General features: G+C 34.2%; 1 protein-coding gene across 1 annotated transcript; it reads left to right on the top strand.

The window, feature by feature from the left end:
* The first annotated feature begins 10,677 nt into the window (after window positions 1-10,677).
* Window positions 10,678-21,495, top strand: LOC108984128. Its single transcript, XM_018955964.2, has 14 exons — window positions 10,678-10,970; window positions 11,847-11,905; window positions 12,416-12,524; window positions 12,664-12,773; window positions 13,049-13,117; window positions 13,854-14,468; window positions 15,193-15,728; window positions 17,280-17,344; window positions 17,616-17,695; window positions 18,474-18,578; window positions 18,992-19,131; window positions 19,225-19,353; window positions 20,789-20,941; window positions 21,025-21,495. Exons 1-14 carry the CDS (start codon window positions 10,790-10,792, stop codon window positions 21,170-21,172), a joined length of 2,499 nt encoding a protein of 832 aa, XP_018811509.1. The 5' UTR covers window positions 10,678-10,789; the 3' UTR covers window positions 21,173-21,495.
* Window positions 21,496-21,682: the final 187 nt, after the last annotated feature.

Below are 21,682 nucleotides of genomic sequence, written 5' to 3'. Positions count from 1 at the left end.
TTACACTATATCAACCCCAGTGTTCTTCCTGAAAAACAATTCAGTTTTTACCTTGTTAACTTGCTGCCCAGAAGCTTCTTCATAAGCTGATAAAATACATTGACCATGATCATTAACAGAAAATGTAGTTTGACTAAAAATAATTCTATCATCAACAAAAAATAAGTAATTCATTCATTCATTCATGGAGCCCTATTACAAATACAAATTTCTTTTATTAGGCCATGTGTTTAAGCTTCCCACAACATTAAAGAAAGCACCTCAGCACAAAAAATAAATAAATAAGGAAAAAGAAGGCATCCTTGTCACAGCCCATGAGTTGGGTGAATAGCATCCATTGGAACTCCATGAAGAAGAACTCAATAAGAAACTGACCTGATAGAAGCCATAAGCAGATGAACAATACGTGCATGAAAACCCATTCTTTGCACTACACACTCGAGAAAACTCCATTTAACCTAATCATAAGCCTTGCTCATGTCTAATTTAATAGACATATAGCTCGTGCGACCTTGTCTCCTCCGTCGAATAGTATTCACCGTCTCAAAGGCCACCAAAACATTATTCGTAATCAAATGACTAGGTACAAATGCACACTGTGTATATGATATCACAGCAGGCAAAACAGATTTCAATAGGTTAGCATGCACCTTTGCAACAATGTTATAGACCACATTACGAAAACTTATTGGTCTATAGTCTTTAATATGGTCAATATTTTTTAATTTGGGAATCAAAACAAGATAAGTTTGATTTAGCTCAGTAGGTAGAGTACCAAAATCTAGAATATATAAAACAGTACTAATAACTGAATCTGCTACTAAATGCCAGTACTTTTGAAAAAACAAAGAAAGAAGACCATCCGGACCTTTAGCCTTGTGAGCATGCATTTGAAACAAAGCTACCTTAATTTCTTCATCAATAAAAGCATGAGTTAGCATTTTCGTAGAGTCAGTAACTGATGGCTATACAGATCTTAAGATAAAGTCCAAATTTGTTAGATTTGTCAATGAAAATAACTCAGAGAAATAAGTAGTGATAATATGTGCTAAACCAGACACTTCTCTATAAATACTTCCATTATCTCTAAGACGAGTAAGATGAGAAATCAGATTATGGCGCTCTCTCTGTGAAGCCTTATGATGAAAAAAATTTGTATTTTGGTCACCAGTACTCAACAAAGCCACACAAGATCTTTACTTCCACATTAATTCCTCTTGTTCCAAGAGTAGATTTATATCATGGTGAAGTGAAGAAACAAGATGGGAAAACAGAAATTTGATTGTCTTGAAGTAATGTAAGTTCCCTTCTCTTAATAGCCAGAATTTTTCTAATGTGACCAATTTGAGACTGACTCCACAAATTTAAAGAAGTACAATGCTGTATTTTGTTAACTAGTGAAGATTGTCTAACCTTTTTCCAAATTGCAGCAACCTCATAATCTTGGGGCCCTACCCACATTGATTTAAATCGAAAGGGACGAGTTCTTATACGTACTTGATCACCTAATCCCTCAGTATTCAATAATAAACAACTATGATCAAATATAGATGTAACAATATTTCCAACCTTACACAAAGGATAAATCTCAAACCAATCCATAGTACATTGAAACTAATCCAGACGTTCCTTAACATATGCATACCCTTCGCTAATATTGCTCTAAGTAAATAATGGACCAACATAATCAATACCACATAAATGAAAAAATAAAATAAAAATAAAAGCATACTTGAACTCTAACATCTGCCTCAACGAACGATCCCAACCATCGCGCTTCTCAAAATTTGCAATGATCTCATTGAAGTCCCCAAAGCATAATTAGGGACTATCTTCCTTATGTTTCAAAGAACAAAGGAGATCCCATATTTTCTTTTGGTGACTCAATTAGGGATGAACATAAACCGCCGCCATCCTCCATTGTAAATCTCTAATAGGATTAGATATATGCATATCAAAATGGGGCTTTGAGTATGAAAAAAGTACCAGATTGACCTCCTTCTGTTGGAAGAGACAAATGTCGTCGCTACGCCCCTTACTTGCCACTGCCAAAACATAAGAAATGTGTACTTCAAATTCTCCATAAATGAAATAACATATTTTGTCTCCATCACGAAGACAATGTTGGGACCTTCCCTTCGGACTAAGAACACGAATTCCTCGAGGATTCCCATGCTCTCAGGTGTTCCAATTCAAGACTTTCATGGTTGTTGGAGGTTTTGAGACTCAGCCTCTGCCCATAACGCAGGGACCTCCACCATAATTCAATCAGCAATAACCTTTGGTTTCTTTAACTGGGTAGAGACAATTAGACCCGACTTTGATTTTTCCTTATAGCAACGTTTTGTTGGCAAGGACAAAGACCCACTACGGCGTGGTCATCCAAGTCGACGACAAGACTCCCCAACACTGTTTGTTGGAGTCTCAAATAAAAGGCTGGGTTGACCATGGGCTGTATGAATTTCTTAGCAAGAGTCCAACTCTAGTGGCCTTGAGTTTTGGCCAGCGGTGCCCAATAATAACCGAGAACAATTACCAACCACTAATTCCTCTAGTGCAACTGTCTCACCTAACTTTCAACAATCTGTAATTGCCATTCCCGACAATGGCTCACCAGAAACCACTACCTTATCAGGCGCCAACAACAGACTGCACTTGGGAATCGATGCATCAGGTGAATGCATACCCTCATCCAGTTTGGTCGGCACAATCACATCCACTTGTGGTCAATTCTTGGTTGAAAGCCCTTACACGCAACCAAGATCCATACGAAAAGTCATAATTGAAAAAATCATCCTAATTGCTAGTCCAAAGGACACAATCTCTGTCTCCATGACCCAATAGTCCACAACAGTAGCAAAAAGATGGAAGATATTCATATTTTAATACTACCCAAACAACACTCGAAGTATCTATAGTAACATGATTCTTTTGAGGTAAAGGTTTGTAGTATCCAAAGAGATTTGAACTCAAACAAATTTGTCCCAACCGGGAGAGTTTTCTTGAAGATCAACTTCCTCTATAGAACCCAGTGTTTCTACAACTTTGTGCACTACACGGACATTCATACCTCCCAGTAGAAGATCATAATTACCAACAGACTGTAGTTGGGAATCGATGCATTAGGTGAATGCATCCCCTCATCCAGTTTGGTCAGCACAATCACATCCACTCGTGGTCAATTCTTGGCTGTAAGCCCTTACACGCAGCCAAGATCCATACGAAATGTCCGAATTGAAAAAATCATCATAATTACTAGTCCAAAGGACACAATCTCTGTCTCCATGACCCAATAGTCCACAGCAGTGGCAAAAAGATGGAAGACATTCATATTTTAATAATACCCAAACAACGCTCGACGTATCCATAGTAACATGATTCTTTTGAGGTAAAGTTTTGCTAGTATCCAAAGAGATTTGAACTCAAACAAATTCGCCCCAACCGGGAGAGTTTTCTTGAAGATCAACTTCCTCTATAGAACCTAGTGTTTTTACAATTTTGCAGATTGCACGGGCATTCATACCTCCCAGTGGAAGATTGTAAATACCAACCTAGAAAAAAGTAAATAATAGGGGATCTTAGACAACTGGGAACTACCGTCATAATATGCCATGACAACCGAATTATTACCAAATGTCCACGGGCCATTATGTATAATCCAAGCATTCTCGTAAATATTAGAGAATTCAGCCAAGAAAAGGTTTTCCCCTATATCACAAATTCGGAAGGCAAGATATGGTCTCTAAATATTCCTCATTATATATTTGGATGCTTTCCTGTGAAAAAAATTAATTGTCAAGAGTTTGAAAAGAAAGCATTTTTCTAAATACACAGCCGAGTTGAAATCTCCAATTTCATGAATATCATACTTAGTAAATATAGCAGATTAGACAATTTAAGACTCAGCCTCCGCCAATAACGTGGGGACCTCCACCATAATTCAATCAGCAATAGCCTTTGGCTTCCTTGATTGGGTAAAGACATGTAGATTCGACTTTGATTTTTCCTTATGGCAACATTTTGTTGGCACGAATGAAAACCCACTATAGAAAAATTGAGGTTCACCAAACTTATTCTCATGAAATCATACTTAGTAATAAGAACCTCAATTCGTTCCATCTACTTCACAAAACAATATTTACCAAACTCTACAAAAATTACAAACTGTATTTCCAGAAATTACAAAAACCGCCAGCACTTAGAAAAGCAACCTGATTTATGGGAAGTTACAAAAATAAAGACCTATTCCAGAAATTGCAAAAGCATAATATTATGAAAATTACAAAAAATCACACATGAATTACAACCCAAAATCTGTAACAACAATTGTTGCCCATCCACACAAACACTGTCTAACAACAAATGTATTTCCAACATATGTTGATGCCCAACCACTAAAACAATCCAAAAAGTATTCTATAACAACATCAAAACCATAACAATAGTTCGAAACAAGTTAAATAACATTTGCACACCTCCAAAATGCTGAAATGGAGATGGAAATGGAGATGAAAACCTATTTTTTGAAGTGTCAAAGATTTCCTTTTGAGAATTTTGGAAATACTCTTGCTACATTGCATTTATGCTAGCAAAACCCAACTTCATAATTTCCATCTCGATCTTCCTCTTCTTAAGATGTAGTCACTCACATCTATCATTCTTCGATTTGCTTACTGCTTGTCTTCTCTCCATCATGCATATGGTTCTATCACCGTTCATGCAACTTTAAGGCATCTTTAAATTCATTGGACGAAACTTTTTTGCACTTCCTTTTTCTCTCAATTTCTTTATCAACCTTCTTGCTTAGAGGTCTCTCATAACTGATCTCGACATTCTCATTTATAATGTCGTCTCCTAGTGGAGTTAACTCCAGAATAGCTTAACCTTTCCTAGGTAGTTTTCTTCTCGTCAACAATTGTGACATATTGATTACCATTTTGGTTGGTGTCTCAACAAATTTCAGCAGTATTCCATAGTGTATTTGGTCTTTTGCATATCTCTATACATAATTTTGACTTTCTCAATCTAAAAAGACCAAGTGAGCTTGTAAGTATGCAATTTGTTAAAACACTTTTAGAATTGAAACAATTAGGAATTTATACATTGTCTTGTTCTGTGGCCCCACTTAGATGCAGTGATTCTACTTGGGCTACAGCAGCACAAAACTTATTTGTGCATTTTTGGATCGAGAACCATCAATTGGTCAATGACACAACAAAACATTATAGGCTACTAGGTTTTTTATACTCATTGTAATAGCCATAAATTCTCTCCCACATTTATGTGGATTTTTTTTAGTCTCTTGAATAGCATCCATATTAATGTTGAGCCAAACCGAAGCGAAGATATTGTCCTTCTTTGCGGTGAAAGAAACTTCGTTGAGATTTCTTAGTAGGTGGACTTTTTCACCTTCGAGTTGTGTTGCTTAGAGTACAACATTATCATGTATACTAACCATTAGGGTATTGTTAATACCTTGTTCACCACTTTATAAGAGAGTGATGAAGAAATGATCTTCATAAAATAGTGTGTCTATTATATAAGAGAATATAACTTTGCAAGATAAAACAAACAACCATACAAAATTAATTTTACTAAATGTATACTTTTAAATGAGCTATTTCCAACAAACTACAACAGATTAGACAATCTTGACGACGATGACGACGACGACAACAACAACAACAACAACAACAACAATAATAATAATAATAAAGCAAACTCTAAAGCAACACTTGTAAAAATAGTCCATAAAAAGTATTTTCATTTTATCAAGGTGCAACAAACTGCGGGCTAAACTATAACAACTCTAGCAGCAATTTCATAAAATCTGTTTATGGATAAGTATATTTTTCTTCAATCTAGGTTTATAGTAATAGTTTTATGTACAACATAGAAAGAAAAATAATAAAGAGTGAGCAAAAGAAAATCCTATTATATTTAGAGTTGCTCTGAAATAGTTTCATAAAGGACCAAAGACTTTGAAATGTCATTAAAATGAGTCATATATACTGCTAGAACTAGAACTCAGTACTAATTTCATATCTTGAATAATACAAAGATGACCTTTTAGACAAATGCACAAGTGTCCATAATTTTGGACAACTTCTAGTGCACTACTTAACAACCATTTTTAACAAGACATCCTAATTTTACAAGAGCTTTGATGCATCAAATCGTGGGTTAAAAACAACTATATGTAGCTTAATAATAACTTAAAGTGTTCTAGTATGTTGTTTGAAATGGTTCCAAAAAAAAAAAACCATACACAAAACAAAAACAAATCGAAATAGAGACACCAAGCTTTACGTACAAACTAAATTAAAACACAAAATAGAGCAAAATACAGAGGCATACAAAGGTTGTAATACAATTTGAGAACCACACCAAGCTTCATATCATACAACTTCATGTACATACCTTGATTCAAACCACTAAAATCTAACAACAATAATTACAACATGAATTTTAAAAGATAAAAATTGTCAACCCAATAAAGACTCTGTTAGAAAACCTTAAATCAAATAACACAACCATTCTGTCCAAGGAATCGAATGCATAATCAGACACAATCTTGATTAAAATACCAATGTTCAAAATCATAATGCAGGTTAGAATAAGACATTACCTAGGTTAGGATCAATATTAGTTCCTGTATTTATAAGTTTTGTGAGCGATGAGAGAGAGTGAGAGAAAAGATTAGACCACAAAAACATTTAAAAACCGATTACACAATAGAGGGAACAAAGAACAAGCTAAATGTTGTCGAAGGCCATACTTGCTCGGGGGTGGCATCACTAGACCATACAATGTTATTGTGGGTGGTGTGGTGGTGATAGACAATCAAACTTGTTGCTTGAAATGCAAGCAAATAAGGGGCATGATGGTTTGATTTCATGAAGGTGGACTAATTTTTCAAATGTTGTCAGTTGAGGATACGTCGGTGACAGAGGTGATGATGGCAACTTCAAAGTTAAGGCATAAATGGAGAAGGATCGACGTTGATGGTGGAGAACTTTAGCCTCTGGTGAAGGCGAGGAAATTGAATTGCATGGGTTTTGGTTTGGGGAAGTCAGATTGTGGAAAAGAAACTGAAAATTTAAAAAGGAAAAAAGTATGGTTTTGTAGGATGAAATAATCATAAAAAATGAAATGGTCATGCTATAGTAAAGGTCATATTTGTTTATCTCAAATGTGTTAGTGTAGCTCAAAGGTTGGTTGGGTTTATATTGCCTAATCCAATACAATCCGAATTTAAGCCTCGTTAGCTATTTTATAGGCTCCACTAGCATTTGACTAAACCAATGCTAATACTCGACTATTATTTATTATTTTATTATTACTTTTTACCTACTTTTCACTATTATTTACTACTATTCAATATTCTATTATTATTTTTTCATTAATTTTTAACTACTATTATTCACCACTATTCTATTTTTTTGTATTTTCAAATTTTTTAAATTTATTGGCTTAAAAAAAAAAAGTTTCGAAAGTAAAATTAATCCATAATTTTAACTTACACTGTTGACCCTGCCCATTCAAATCAATATAGAAGGAGAACCTACTTCTAACGGTAATTTTTCATTTAATTCCACATATTACTCTATACGTTTGACACTGATTTCAATTGTAAGAGAAATATTACAAACTAATCTCGAAGAATTCAAAGATTCAAGTGACTAAAGAGTAAAGGTTATCTTAAATGGGTCTTGATGGGGGCAAAAATGGTTGAAAAATATAGATTTATCAATTAAGTATCTTACCACGGATTTAGAATTAAGAAAAGTTAAAAAATCATCTCTTTATAAATAGCCCATACGCCAACCTAAAAAAATACTTTTTGGTAGTTTTCAAGAATTTCATTCAGATATGCCTCTTTTATTTAAATGAATATTGTGAAGTTTGTGTATGAGTTTTCATTTTTTGTATTCTTTACTAGGGTTTCAATGATATCTTCTTGTTTTTTTTTGTTTTTTTTTTTTAAAAAAATTGGTAGTATTAAATTATTAATGCACAATATCTTTGATTGGTGATTCTTTTTAATACATTTTAATGTTTGGTAAAGACATGATTTTAATTTAGGTTTTAATTTTTGGAGTTGGCTATAGTTTAAATTTGGGTTTTGATTTTGGTTTTCATTTATATCTTATCGTTCTAATAATAAATTATGGCCTTCAACATACCTAATTATCATCAAAATCTTTAATACATCCAACAAAGTCTTGTGATGTATTCATTCCATCCATTTTGTCCTTAGAGATCAATGGAACAAATTCTATCTATTCCTTTAAATACTCATGGTGATGCGAGGGAGGGAGGTATGGAGATGCTTTCTTCATCATGTGTGCCTACCATGGTGGGGGGAAGGATGCCCTCATCATCACTTGCTATTGTTGCGTTGGAGGTGGAAATGTCCATCCTCGCAAACCCTAGATGCTGAGAGGGGTATTTCGCCACTTCCAACACATTGCATCGATTTTTTATAACATATTTTTAATTTTTATAAAATGGATTCGATTTGAAAATGGTTTCGATTTGAAAATGGTTTCAAAACTAGCATGGACACTTTTAAGCATGAGAATGAGCTTTTTGAGAAGATTTTGAAAGTGGTTACCAATTAAACATATATAATCAATTCTGATACGAAGATGAGAGTAATAACCTAACACCATTTGTAGAAACTTCATCATCAATGTCAATCTAAGCTTATGTTGTAATATTAACTCCTAGATTTATACCCCTAATTATATTTTATTCTAGTAATTATTTTTTTAAAATCTTTTACTCATCATCATGTGCTAGTTCCTTGGTGTATCTAGATTTATTTTAAGAAATCAAATTATGTAGAGTTTTCATCATAATTTACATTTTATAAAAGAAATATTTGATTTAGAGAAAGATCTCATAGAAGTAATGTCATAAATTGATAAAGTTTTATAGTATATTATATTATATCATAAAATTATTTTGAAAGGTAAAATAAATCTAATATATTATATTTATTAATCACGTTAATTTATAAATTTTTTATTTATAAAATCTGTTTGTGAATCTAGTAATTCATTTAAATAAATAAAGGAAAAACTAAAAAAAAATTGAAAATTTTGTGAGGAATGAAAAAAGTGACATGAAAAGAATAAACCTAAATCAGTACCTTTAGAAATAGTTTCCTACTTGTACTTCTCTTCTTTTTATAAAAAAGAAAAAAAAAAAGAAAATCAAAATAATGATTTAAATATTAAATATATAAAAATAAAAAATAAGTCTTTATAATATTTATTATTTATTTAAAATTAATATTTATTACCTATCAAATCACAATTTAAGATTCGAAAATAAAAAAGGGTGGTGCTACAGCCCCCGCTGGTGGCTCCCGCTGGAGCTCCCGCTGGGGCTGTAGCATTATTTAATATATATTTTATTTAAATAATTTTTATATAGATTTTTTAATATTTAAAAATATTTAAAAAAAATAAAATAAAAATAAAATATTATTAAGAAAATATTTTTTTAATCCAAAAGTAAAAAATATATATTAAAAAATACTTTTTTAATCACGAAATAAAATAAAAAATTATAAAAAATTTTTTTATAATTTTTTATTTTACTTCATGATTAAGAAAATATTTTTTAATAATATTATGATTTTTTAAAAAAATATTTAAAATAGTCATATTACAGCCCCCGTTGGGGGCTCCCGTTGAGCTTAACATGTACTTTTTTATGTGTACTTTTTTAATTTATTTTTTATATAGATTTTTTTTTACACTTATAAATATTTTTAAAAAATAAAATAAATTTAAATATCATTAAAAAACACTTCCTTAATCAGAAAGTAAAAAAAAAAAATCATTAAAAAACACTTTCTTAATCAGAAAGTAAAAAAAAATCATTAAAAAACACTTCGTTAATCATAAAGTAAAAAAAAAAATCATTAAAAAACACTTCCTTAATCAGAAAGTAAAAAACAAATCATTAAAAAATATTTTCTTAATGAGAAAGTAAAAAAAAAACACTTCATTAAACAGAAAGTAAAATATAAATTATTAAATATTAATTTTTATTCTACTTCATAATTAAAAAAATATTTTTAAATAATATTATAATTTTTATTTTATTTTTTAAAATATTTAAAATTATTTAAAATATTTATATAAAAATAAATTTAAAAAATATATATATAAAAATACTACAGGCCCCAGCGGGAGCTCCCAGTGGGAGCCCCCAGCGGGGCATGTAGCATTTTCCAATAAAAAAATATATGAGCACTGCTACATCTCCCAAGAGATGTAGCTCGAAAGTGTCCCGAATAGGTAAAAATTTTTTTTTAGTTTTTATTTATTTTATTTTATATATTTTTTTAATCATCATAAATATTTTAAAAAAAATTTAAAAATTCATAATATTATTAAAAAATATTTTTTTAATCATTCTAAAAAAAAAAAAAAGTCCCATTCGGGACATGTTTTGGGTCCCGAATTATTTCTCAAAATATATATCCCTTCCGTACATCGAACCATCGGAGAAACTCATCGCCGCATGCCACGTGACTGTCGCGATCCTCACTAGCGCGTGGTTCCAACATCCTCATCTTCAATCAGCCCGACCAAACCAGCTTGACGAGTACAAGTCAACCGAAAGCTTGAAGAGTACGTTTAGTTTTCTTTTACAATCTCATTCTTTAATCACCAACAAAACATATTATTATTACCCTATAATCCCTTTAAAGCCAACTGTTTTTTTTTTCCCCACCCGTGCTGTGCGGGGAGAATCACCAAAAAAATATATGGGTTTCAATTCGATTCGGTGCTTCTCTTCCAATTCGATTCTCAGTCTTTTCATTCTTTTTTCTTGTTTCTTCGGCCTCTGCTATATGTACGACGAGCTGGGTTACAACAGCTTCACTCTCTCCAGCTTCAGTTACCCTCGGACGACGCTCAGACCCTTTGATTTACGTTATATTAGAGGTGTGCAAACCAGTTCTTGATGACCCGTTTGAGTATTTGGGCCACTAATTTAGTTCTGAGCTCTATCAGTGGGGTTTAAATTAATTATGAATGACCCTTTTGAGGATTTGACCGATAAGTTTGATTTTTCATTGGTTCTTGAAGAATTTTGGGGTGTACTGATTGGTGGGTCGTCGTAAAAGAATTGAATTTGATGGTGGATTTGTGGAATACGTTTTTTTTTTTACAAGTAATTTGTGGAATACAGGGAGTGTTTACATGCTCTTTGCTGTTTTATGCATATGCCTCCAGTGTTATGATTATTGTTTTTAAGTTGAAGTAATTCGGTGATTATTTCTTACTGGAATGCTCGATTGCTGATTACCATTGATGGTATAATTTTGTCTTATTGTGTTACGAGTAGCAGTCGTAACAGAGGCGTAACATAGGACGTTTACATTGTTTAAGCTATAAGTTTGGCGTGCTGATTGTAAAATTAAGTACATTGCTTTATCCGACAGTTTTAGAAGTAAGGTTTGGCCTGTATGTAACGTCAGTACTCCATTGTGATTCTGCTTTCTGTCACGGTATTTGGTACTGGAGTATATACTGCTAACCAAGTTCAATTTTCATTGGGGGCTTCATGACCAAATTGATTGTTTCAGTCTCTTATTAAATTCGATAATGAGTTTGTACATCACATGCTTTCACCTTGTTTCCTTCCTCCTTACTATAGATGGGCTGAAGCTTTCTTCCTGTCATCAAATCCAGAAGAAGATATTTTTTCAAGATGTTAACACTAATATTGTCTCCTTATTTATTTCTTTCTTATTTTTTATGGAAAATTTACAATTTGTACAATATCTTACCGGTTTTGCTGTTTTTCCCTTGTTCCAGTTGATTTGCCACCATGGTTCTCTTCCATGTCTATAGCAGTGAACTCAGATGTCGAGCTTGTAAGTGTGCTTATCAAGTTTGAATAATTGATAGGATTTTTTCAGTATTCAAACGTTTCCATGATGGCTAATTCCTGGATATGAGTTTTCTTCTGCAATTTTGCTACATATAGTCACTTTTGCATACTCTTTACGCACTCCACTGATGTGATTGGCTGCATCACTTTTATTTAATGTGGCGTAGCCAATCACATTAGTTGAGTGCGCAACGAGTACGCAAAAATGACTGAACATAGAGTTTTTGTTTCTTCTGATATAATATATATATATATATATATATATATATAAAACGTATAACAAAACTATACCATGCTCTTGCCTGATATTCCCAAGTTTTTCCTATTACTCATTCATGTCAGTAATTCTGGAGTCTTTGTACTCCTTTTCACCTAATATAGAATTACATCGTGCTTCAAGAATCTGTCTTTAGAATGAAGGCAATTGTATAAATCAATTACAAATTTAATGGATTGTGAGTTGTCATTTGCTTATGGTCCAATTTGTTCACAGGATGCTGTAAGCCTAAAAAAGGCTCCTGAAAGTGCACTACCAGTAATTTGCTTCAGAGATGGCAGCCCACCACTGCCAGATGTCTCGAACATTTTTCTAAATGATTCAGGTAATTCAGGTGAAAGTGACCTAGTAGAAATCTAATTGAACCTCAATTAAACAAGAATTCTGTTTGGCTTCTTTTTCTTGGTCCAAGTCTAATCTGATTATTGTTGCAAGCAGTTTTGAAAAATTTTCTGCTGTTGTAGTGTTATTTCCCCTTTCTAATGGCTCATTTGGAGGAATACAAGCTCTTCAGAATGTGGAACAATGCTTTACTATGCAGAAAAATATCACAATGAAGTTGACAAATGAGCAGGTCAATCTCAAAATCTTTTGCTTATTGTTATACCTTTTTTCTTTAATGCTAAAATCAAATCTTCTTACTCAATTTATGCTCTAATTAATTAAATTGGCATAGAACCATGGTTTTCTATATATCTTTTGTTTTACTTGTATGCACTTTCTTGGTGGTTCAAAGTTTCACCAGTTTGGTGCACAGGAAGTTTCAAAATTGCTTTCCTTGTTTTGTTTTTTATATCTATTTTTCGCCAGTTGTCTGGTTAATAAGATAATAAATAATGAATTATTCAGATATCTCCGGGAGCTTGGTATTTTGGTCTCTTCAATGGCATTGGACCTACAAGGACACAATCAAAAATGGTATGGTTTATCACTTGCTCATGTTTTGTGATATCTTTTCCCTTCCATATGCAGTTTCTATGAACTTTTTTTCTGTGGCAGCTAGGAAGGTTGCTTCATCCACTAACTTGTGTATTTCACATCACAATAAATTAATTTAATGGTAGAAGCAAAATATTTCAGTTAAATAGTAGATCCTCTTTTTACTTTTTCTTTCCTGCTGTACTTTTTGTTTTATGGGCATCGGGTGTTTGGGAACCAAGGAAGACTTTCCTGCGGTACTAATTTTAAATCCCATGTACGAAAGGAACTTTTCAAACACTTGTGAGCTATGTGAGGAAGCAATTTCATTAATTAATTTTTTTTTAGAATTGTATTGATGGGAGCTAAATTTTGGAGCTGATTAATTATTCAGAATGGGATCATAAGCCATTTTATTCATGATACCAAAAAGTTCTAATATTCTTGTTTTTATTGTGCCCTCTGATTTGTGCTAGAAATTTATATCTGAAACTTTAGCTGGCCTGCAACCCTTCCCAATCTAGTGGTTGTGCTAAATTTCAATGAATATTGTGCTGTAATGAGATTGATGATGCCAGAAAGATATACACATTAGTATTGCTGATTTATTTTTTGAGCTCTTTTTAATCTGCTTTCTTTCTTTTCTTCAATGAACGGTCTTGGTTTGTTAATTTTTGGCATTCATGAGTATTGCAATCATTTGAAAATCTAAACTAGTGGTACTCTGATACTGCAGATTGTCCGAGGCTCAGCATACTCCTTCAGTGCCAACATAACAGTGGAAGGATGTACAACCACAACGATGTGGGGCCAGTACTGCAACCAGACAGTTGATCAACTCTCATGTATTCTGTTAGACAGTTATTTTCCTGCAGGAGTTTTTTCAGGAGTCAAGTCTTACAACCAAACAAATGAAAATATGTTTTCTTGCAAAAATAGTTTGGAAACATCTTGCCTTGGAGATGGTGAACCAAAAGTTTACTTATTGGATGTTGTCGGAGTGGCTGAAGAATTGACCATTATGGCAGCAGATATCAAGTATAATGTATCAGCAGCAAACAACAATGGGAATATAAGTGGAATTAATTTAATGTGTTTTGCTCGGCATGGTGCAATTCCATCGGCAACTGTGCATGATTATTCCAGTAACATTAGTGAAGCCCCTTTGTCTATTTCCTTGCCAAAGGTTGGCCGCTGGTATATTACTATTTTGCCTGTTAATATTTCAAATATACTTGGAGGGACTCAAAACACTGCTATGAAAGTTTGCTATTCAATGGAATCACAAGTGCTTCAATGTCCCATAGGGAAGGCTGGATCAAACTGTACATGGGAAAGATATGCCCTTCAGGTGCGATTGTTGATAGTATTGTTTTCTGCCTCTATTAAGTTATGCGTCTTTTTAATAGAGACAGCTGGTATAATGGGATGAAAAAATGTTAATGTGATTTCTCAACTTGCACTATTTGGTACGTAAAGGCCCAAGCATGTTTCTACATGGGGTTCCTATCTTGGCTCATTTGCTAAGATCGGCAGATAATTCATTTTTAAGTTGTTTGAGTTTATATATGGAATGGCTTGAAATGGCAGAATATGATGATTATAGAGCATCAGGATATCATTATAAAACAAATAGAATCTGGATTCTAACTTGGATGTTTTCAAATAAGCATTTTCACGTCAGTTTCATTCTTTATAGGGGAATTCACACTTTTTTATTTATAAACTACCGCATGATTTTCACTTTGCACTCTAACTGCATATATTTTTCAATTTGCACTCTCGGTTACAATCCAACCGTTAAGATGAATGGAAAAATGGCTGCTAGCCACAATCTAACTGAAAGTGCAAATTGAAAATATCGATAGTTTAGGGTGAACAATGATACTTTTGGTACTTTGGGATAGAAAATAAAAAACAGGTTGTATTTTGTGGGTGAAAAGTGTAATTCTCCCTTCTTTATATTAATTTTATGAGGAGCTTATGCCTGTATAGTCTTCTCTTTTCATGATGCTTGAAAAAAAAATTTATTCGCCGGAATAACTTATTGACAAGCTGAGAATGGTTGTCTGCAGACAGTTCTCAGGAGAGATTCAAACCCATTTGAATCCTATTATCTGCCAGTCAGTGAAAAACTATCCTCAAATTCAGCCAATTTTCCTCTTGAGCCCCTTGTAAGCAACTCCTCGTATGGTGGGAAACCGGATGATAGTTGGACTTACTTTATTTTGGATATTCCTCGTGGTGCAGCCGGAGGAAATATACATATCCGACTAACATCAGATGCAAGGATAGATTACGAAGTATACACCAGATTTGGTGGATTACCGTCTCTAAATAACTGGGACTATTATTATGCGAACACTACAAGAAGTAGTGATAGCTCCATGTTTTTCAAGTTGTACAATTCCAGCAAAGAAAAAGTTGATTTTTATATTTTATATGCCAGAGAAGGAACTTGGGGTTTTGGATTGAGATATCTTAATACTAGTGGTAGTGCTTCCAAAGATCAAACTATCATGTCTGTTTCCCTCGAAAGATGCCCAAAACGATGCTCCTCTCATGGGGACTGCAGAGTTGCTTTTGATGCAAGTGGATTGACATCATACAGGTTTTTTGGTTCAGCCTCTTCCCCTTATTTTCTTAATTAATTGTATGTATATATATCTATAATATATATATATATATATATCATTGGAGACTATAAGTGAAACTTCTTGATTAATATCTCTTTGCCCAAAAGTATTTTTTAGGGTGGGTTAGAATCTTTGCTTGGCCAGAGGATAATACTGAGACACAAGTGAATGAAACTTAAGCTCTATATGTAAGTGTGTGTGTGTGTGTTTCTTAAAAAGTGAGTGAAAGAAATCAAGCTTTGTGAGAAAAGACAAAATTACTACCATGGGGAAGGCAATTGATTCAAGTTCTGGGTTTTTTATATGTTATATCGTACTTTCTTCTTTGTAAGGATTAAGAATGATTTCACGTGACATAATTAAACAAGCGCGTCTCATGCTTTAAATTGATGGAATCTTTTGGTACATTATATGCCATATAATAATGTTCAAGTAAATGAGAATTTTCCTTAGTGTTGCGTATCTGAAGATCCAATTTTTTGGGTTTATTGGAAGCCCGCTGGATCTATGTGCTACACAAAGCAAGATGGTCCTCTCCCTTCTATGAATCCCCCTTTCTCTAGTAGAGGGGATTCGATTCCAAATTTCTTGTGCAATGGTAAGACCGTAAGAGACTACCTATTGAGCTAGTTGAAACCAGAAAATCTCTTAATTTATCTACAAGTGAAGTTTTCATTGGGATTAATTCTGTAATACCCCAGATTGAGTATAGAAAAGTGGTGAATAGGATCCCATATTGCTTGGGAGGAAAAATTTCTTGTGCTTTATAATGATTCCAAGGAGCTCCCAATTTAACATTGGCTACTCCAAATTGGAGTATATGCCCGGATGCAGGTTGGGTGTTTCTTGAGTTGTTACATATGATGTCAGAGACAATTCAACTAAAACTTGAGCCATACCACCTATGATGGAATGGCCTGACAACAACGTTAGAGATTAAAGTGGGGAGATTGTAATACCTTAGACTGTGTATCGGAAGGCAGTGAATTGGATGGCACATTGCTTGGAGAAGTATTTCCCTTTATGATGATTCTAAGGGGCTCTAATTGAAACATTAGCTAGTCCTTTAGGAGTATAAGTCCAGATATGCGGAGGTTGGGGGGGCATTAGAGGAAATTTATTTCTAATTGTAGTTACAAATATCCTGTGGTAATTTCCCCAGACTGTTGTTGATATGATTTGGATGCTCAACTTTTGAGATTTTAGTTCCCTAATTCTTATTGAGTTTTTTTTTTTTTTTGTGTGCGCGTGTGTAAAAAAAATCTTCTGCAGCTTCTTGTGCTTTAATAATAATGAGTGTACTGTAGATGAAATCTGGAAATTTTTTGTATGCTCCTTACTTCAGTGGTTTTCAGCTATTGTGCTTAATGGAGGGTCTGCTAATGAATTTTTTGTTTTTGTTTTCTGATTCTAGAGTGTAGTTAGGTGTTTCTTATATATACTTTCTGTGTAAACGGGCTTCGCCTATTTCATTCGATGAATAAAAGTGTCTTTCTTACTTATAAAAAAAAACAAATCTTCCGCAGCTTCTGCTCCTGCGATCGAAGGCATGGAGGCTTTGACTGTAGCGTTGAAATTGTATCGCATCAAGGTAATGGTGGATATGGAGTAACATGAGATAATGTTTTGTAGTTGGCCTATGATAATTTTAATATGTCTTTGGCTGTTATCAAACAAGTATTTTTTTTTCAGTAAGTCTCAAAGAATTTGTAATGGTATTAGCACAGAGCTGAAGGTGACATGCTCTTAATCTTCTACCATATGATTTACCAAAACATCTACTTGCATATAAATTTTGTGCCAGGATTTGGTATGCAACTCAATCGTTTTTTACTTGATTCACTTGCCTAAAACTGCTGTAGGGCACATATGGCAATCGTTTTGCCTTATTGCATCAAATGCTGCAGCTGTACTTCCTGCATTTTGGGCCCTTCGACGGAAGGTAATGCGTGTTCCTGTTTTTGGGATTGGATTGGCAACAATTTAAACCTACTTACTACAAAGGGTGTGAATTGATTTTGGTATTTACAAGAAGCCATTCTATTTTATTGTATACAACAATGTCACTGCTCTTTTACAAGGCTTTGATGGTAGCATAGCTTGCATATCCTCCAAAAGTAATCCTATTTACTGCTGTTGTAAGATTGTTTGACCTTGAATACAAACACCAATTTATTCGAAGATGCAGACCTTAAGAAAGAAAGAAAAAACCTCTAGTGATTGGCTCAAGTGGTAAGGGCCTTGGTCTTGGTCTTGGTCTTGGAGTTATGCCCCTTCTAGATCTAAGGTTCAAACTCTTGGGTACAAACATGATTTTACTTTATCGGTGAGTTGTCGGCACCTTACACGGGTTCGGGATTTAGCTGGGTAAAAAGCTACGATCTCTAGGGTTGCTCGTCATAAAAAAATGAAGACAGAAAACAGTGAACTCTTAGATAATGGAGGAAGCAAGGTCATGGATGAAATTCCTTGAGAGTGCTGAGTTATCCACCTAACATCACAGGTTTCACAGCATAATGGTGAGATTAGTGATATTTCAGAAGTCTAATGGAGGTCAGTGATATCTCTAGTGATATCAGGGGAGGTTATTCATAACTGATTTGCATGGTTAGTGGATAATAATTCAAGAATTTTCAAGCTATTCCAATCAACCAACATTAAAATTTTGACCCTTCATATTCATTACTATTTCCAAATGGACTATAATTTGTTTTATGCAGGCATTGGCAGAGTGGGTGGTATTCACGTGTAGCGGAATTGCAAGTGGATTATATCATGCTTGTGATGTAGGCACATGGTGTGCGTTAACCTATAATGTCTTACAGGTACGAGTTATTCCTGCACCATTTTTCTTTTTCATGGAACTGCAGTTTATAACTGGTGTAGGATGTATGAAGATTTGCTCATTGGTTGTACAAACTTGGGCAAATCATATTAAAATTGAGGATACAATGGGATTCATACTCGTTTGAAAAATACAATGGACAACAAGGGTCATTAAAGGCTTTGAAATCATTTGGAGACAATGACAATGCACCTTTGCTTGAGGTGCTTGGAACAAAACAGGTTTATAGTCTTGAGGTGCTTGGAACAAAACAGGTTTATATTGGCAAGTGAGATCTAAATTATGCAAAATGCAGTAAATTTTTGGGCATGTTAATTCGAATGTCCTCCCTCTCTCCCACTCAAGAACTCTAAGTTAAGATGGTATTGATTATTCAAAGGGTAAATGTTTCAGTTTATGGACTTTTGGCTCTCCTTCATGGCTGTGGTGAGTACTTTTGTGTACCTAGCTACTATTGATGAAGTTTTTAAGAGGGCAATACACACAGCTGTAGCTATTCTTACAGCCCTCATGGCTGCAACTAAGGCAACCAGGTACCTGATGCTGTGTAGACATTTTTCTGGTTCATTTATATAAGGAGGCTTATGAGAACATATAGTAGGAATGTAACCGTGCTAAACCTGTAGGTCTTCCAATATTGTTCTTGTGGTTGCAATCGGGGCTTTGGGGCTTCTTATTGGATGGCTGATTGAGATCTCTACCACGTATTGGCCATTCTCTCTTTCAATTGGGTGCTCTTTAAATATGCCAGAAAGGTGGGTTTTTTTAATTTTTCGAATTATGAAGTTTTACTAAAACAAATCGACCTGCTTGAGAAAAGATGGAATTGATAATAATACAAACCTAAGAATACACAATACTATGATAATGGTTTAAAAAGTTAGGTTCAAAATTTTAATATTGTTTTTCTGATAGCTTGCTTATACACAGTACATATAACATTAGACCCAAAAAAGACTAATTGAAGTTACAATTGGAGTTTATGGTATCACTTAGCTTGGTTCCACCTGCGAAACAATTAATGTAGGACTTGGCACCCACGCAACATCCTCCCATTCAATGCGATACTTTCTAATACAGGGTACCATAATCTTCCATGCTCAAATTCTTTACATTCTCATCCAGGCTTCTGTGCACAATGTTCCAAAGCCATGTGGCATTAATAGCTTAACTGTAATGCCATTTGTTGTGACCATGGAAAAAACACTAACCACATCTGCACTGTATCACAAAAGATCTAATAGAAGTTACCAGAGTTCTTAGAATCATCACTTATGAAGCCTAGTTCCACCTAAGAAAACCACGCCTGCACTATATCCTGAAAGGACTAATGCAAGTTAATTAGAGTCTTAAAATCACTTATGAAGCCTAGTTCTTCCTAATAAACAGCCACTGTGGGATTTAGCGCCCGTTCACCATCACCATCCTCCCATCTACGGTAGAATTTTCACAATCCGGGGTGTTACCCTCATTCCAGCTGGACTGTGGCCACATATTGATAAGATATAGGGTCTAGCTAATGTCACTGCAGCCTGCTAGATATTGGAATCACTCCTTTCTTATTTCTTGCTCTGCTTGTATATTTTCTTAGCGGCATTTTATTTACTGTAGATTCATTAAGTGTCAATTCTCTATATTTTGCTTAGTAATGTTTAGTGAAGGACAAAATAAGCACATATAGTTTTTCAGTTCACAATTACACCTACATTTAGATCAGGGACAGCCGACTCACCTAGGTAAATATCTGCCACTAGGCTATTGCTCGGTCTTGTTTAGGCATTTGGACGGACATAGTTCCGTGCATAGCCAGGGACAGCACATGCTACGCGTGACTGGTTTGTTATCAAAATTTGGGCCCAGCCCAACTTACTGGAATAGCAACATAGTGATAAAATATGGTAATTTCATCGTAATTTTAACGTTATCAGAGCAATCATGGGGTTGGTGTAAAATCATATTTGACGAGCATGGGTGGAGCAGACATCTAGAACTAGCTCAAATATAATTCAGAATAGATACATTAACTGGGGTAAGTTGTTGGCAGCCCCTTATACATACAGAATGTATTCGCATTATGCTACAGATGTAACAGAACTATTAGTATGCTTGAACCTGATGAAACAAATTTGCATTCATTATGGATAATCCATTCACTTACTCTTCTAAGGCGAGGCTGCTTGTTTCCTGTAGATGGCAAAATATTAAAGGATGGTTCCAAAATCTTATCCATAAATTTTTTAGACGGTTCCGCTGGGGATTTATGCTAGCAGGTTTCACTTCATTAGCCATGGCAGCTATAAGCTGGAAACTGGAAACCAGTGAAAGCTACTGGATTTGGCACAGGTATATAAAAATTAACAGAAAATCTCTCTCTCTCTCTCTCTCTCTCACTCACTCGATGTTTGGTGTGTAAAATGTTTTTGCAGTGTTTGGCATGTGACTATATACACATCTTCGTTCTTCTTCCTTTGTTCAAAAGCAAAGACGCTAAATAATGAGAATCAAATACGCACAGATGGAAACTATGAGTTGACTCGGCAAGATTCATTCTCAAGAGGTGAGAGTGTAGCGTAGGGAATGTGAGGGAGTTTTGCATTAAGTTCAGACAAAAGTAGGTTCTTTTGTTCAGGCACATGCAACCGGAGAAAAATGTAGCAGTGAGACCATACGTCATCCAAGTTGTTCCAAGTAGGACATGTTGTTATGTGCGGTTTGTTGTAAATTATTCTTCTCCATGAGGTTTGTTCCCTCTTTTATGCTGGGAACTCGGTTTTTTTGTTCATGTTTTAACTGTATAGGGCCAACCAAAGTAGGACAAAACAGCCAAGCCATGGCAAAAATTGATTATTTATGAAGTTAGTCTCAAAGGGATTTAACAAAATATATTTTCCCTTTTATTATTATTTTTACAAAACACGATTTTCTCGGCTAATTATTAGGTAGTTTTGAATAAGAATAATTATTTTCATCAGTTATTATTCACTTTTCACACTTCACACCTTATGAATAAAGAAGAAAAAGTTGTCGGGTGTGGAGTGTGAAAGTGAATAGTGGTTGATGTATAGTAAATTCCAATTATTCTCT

This window comes from Juglans regia, chromosome 7 (assembly GCF_001411555.2).
Source record: "Juglans regia cultivar Chandler chromosome 7, Walnut 2.0, whole genome shotgun sequence".
NCBI classification, from domain to species: domain Eukaryota; kingdom Viridiplantae; phylum Streptophyta; class Magnoliopsida; order Fagales; family Juglandaceae; genus Juglans; species Juglans regia.
The sequence above is the reverse complement of the archived record's forward strand: the minus strand, read 5'-3'. Positions and strand labels throughout refer to the sequence as shown.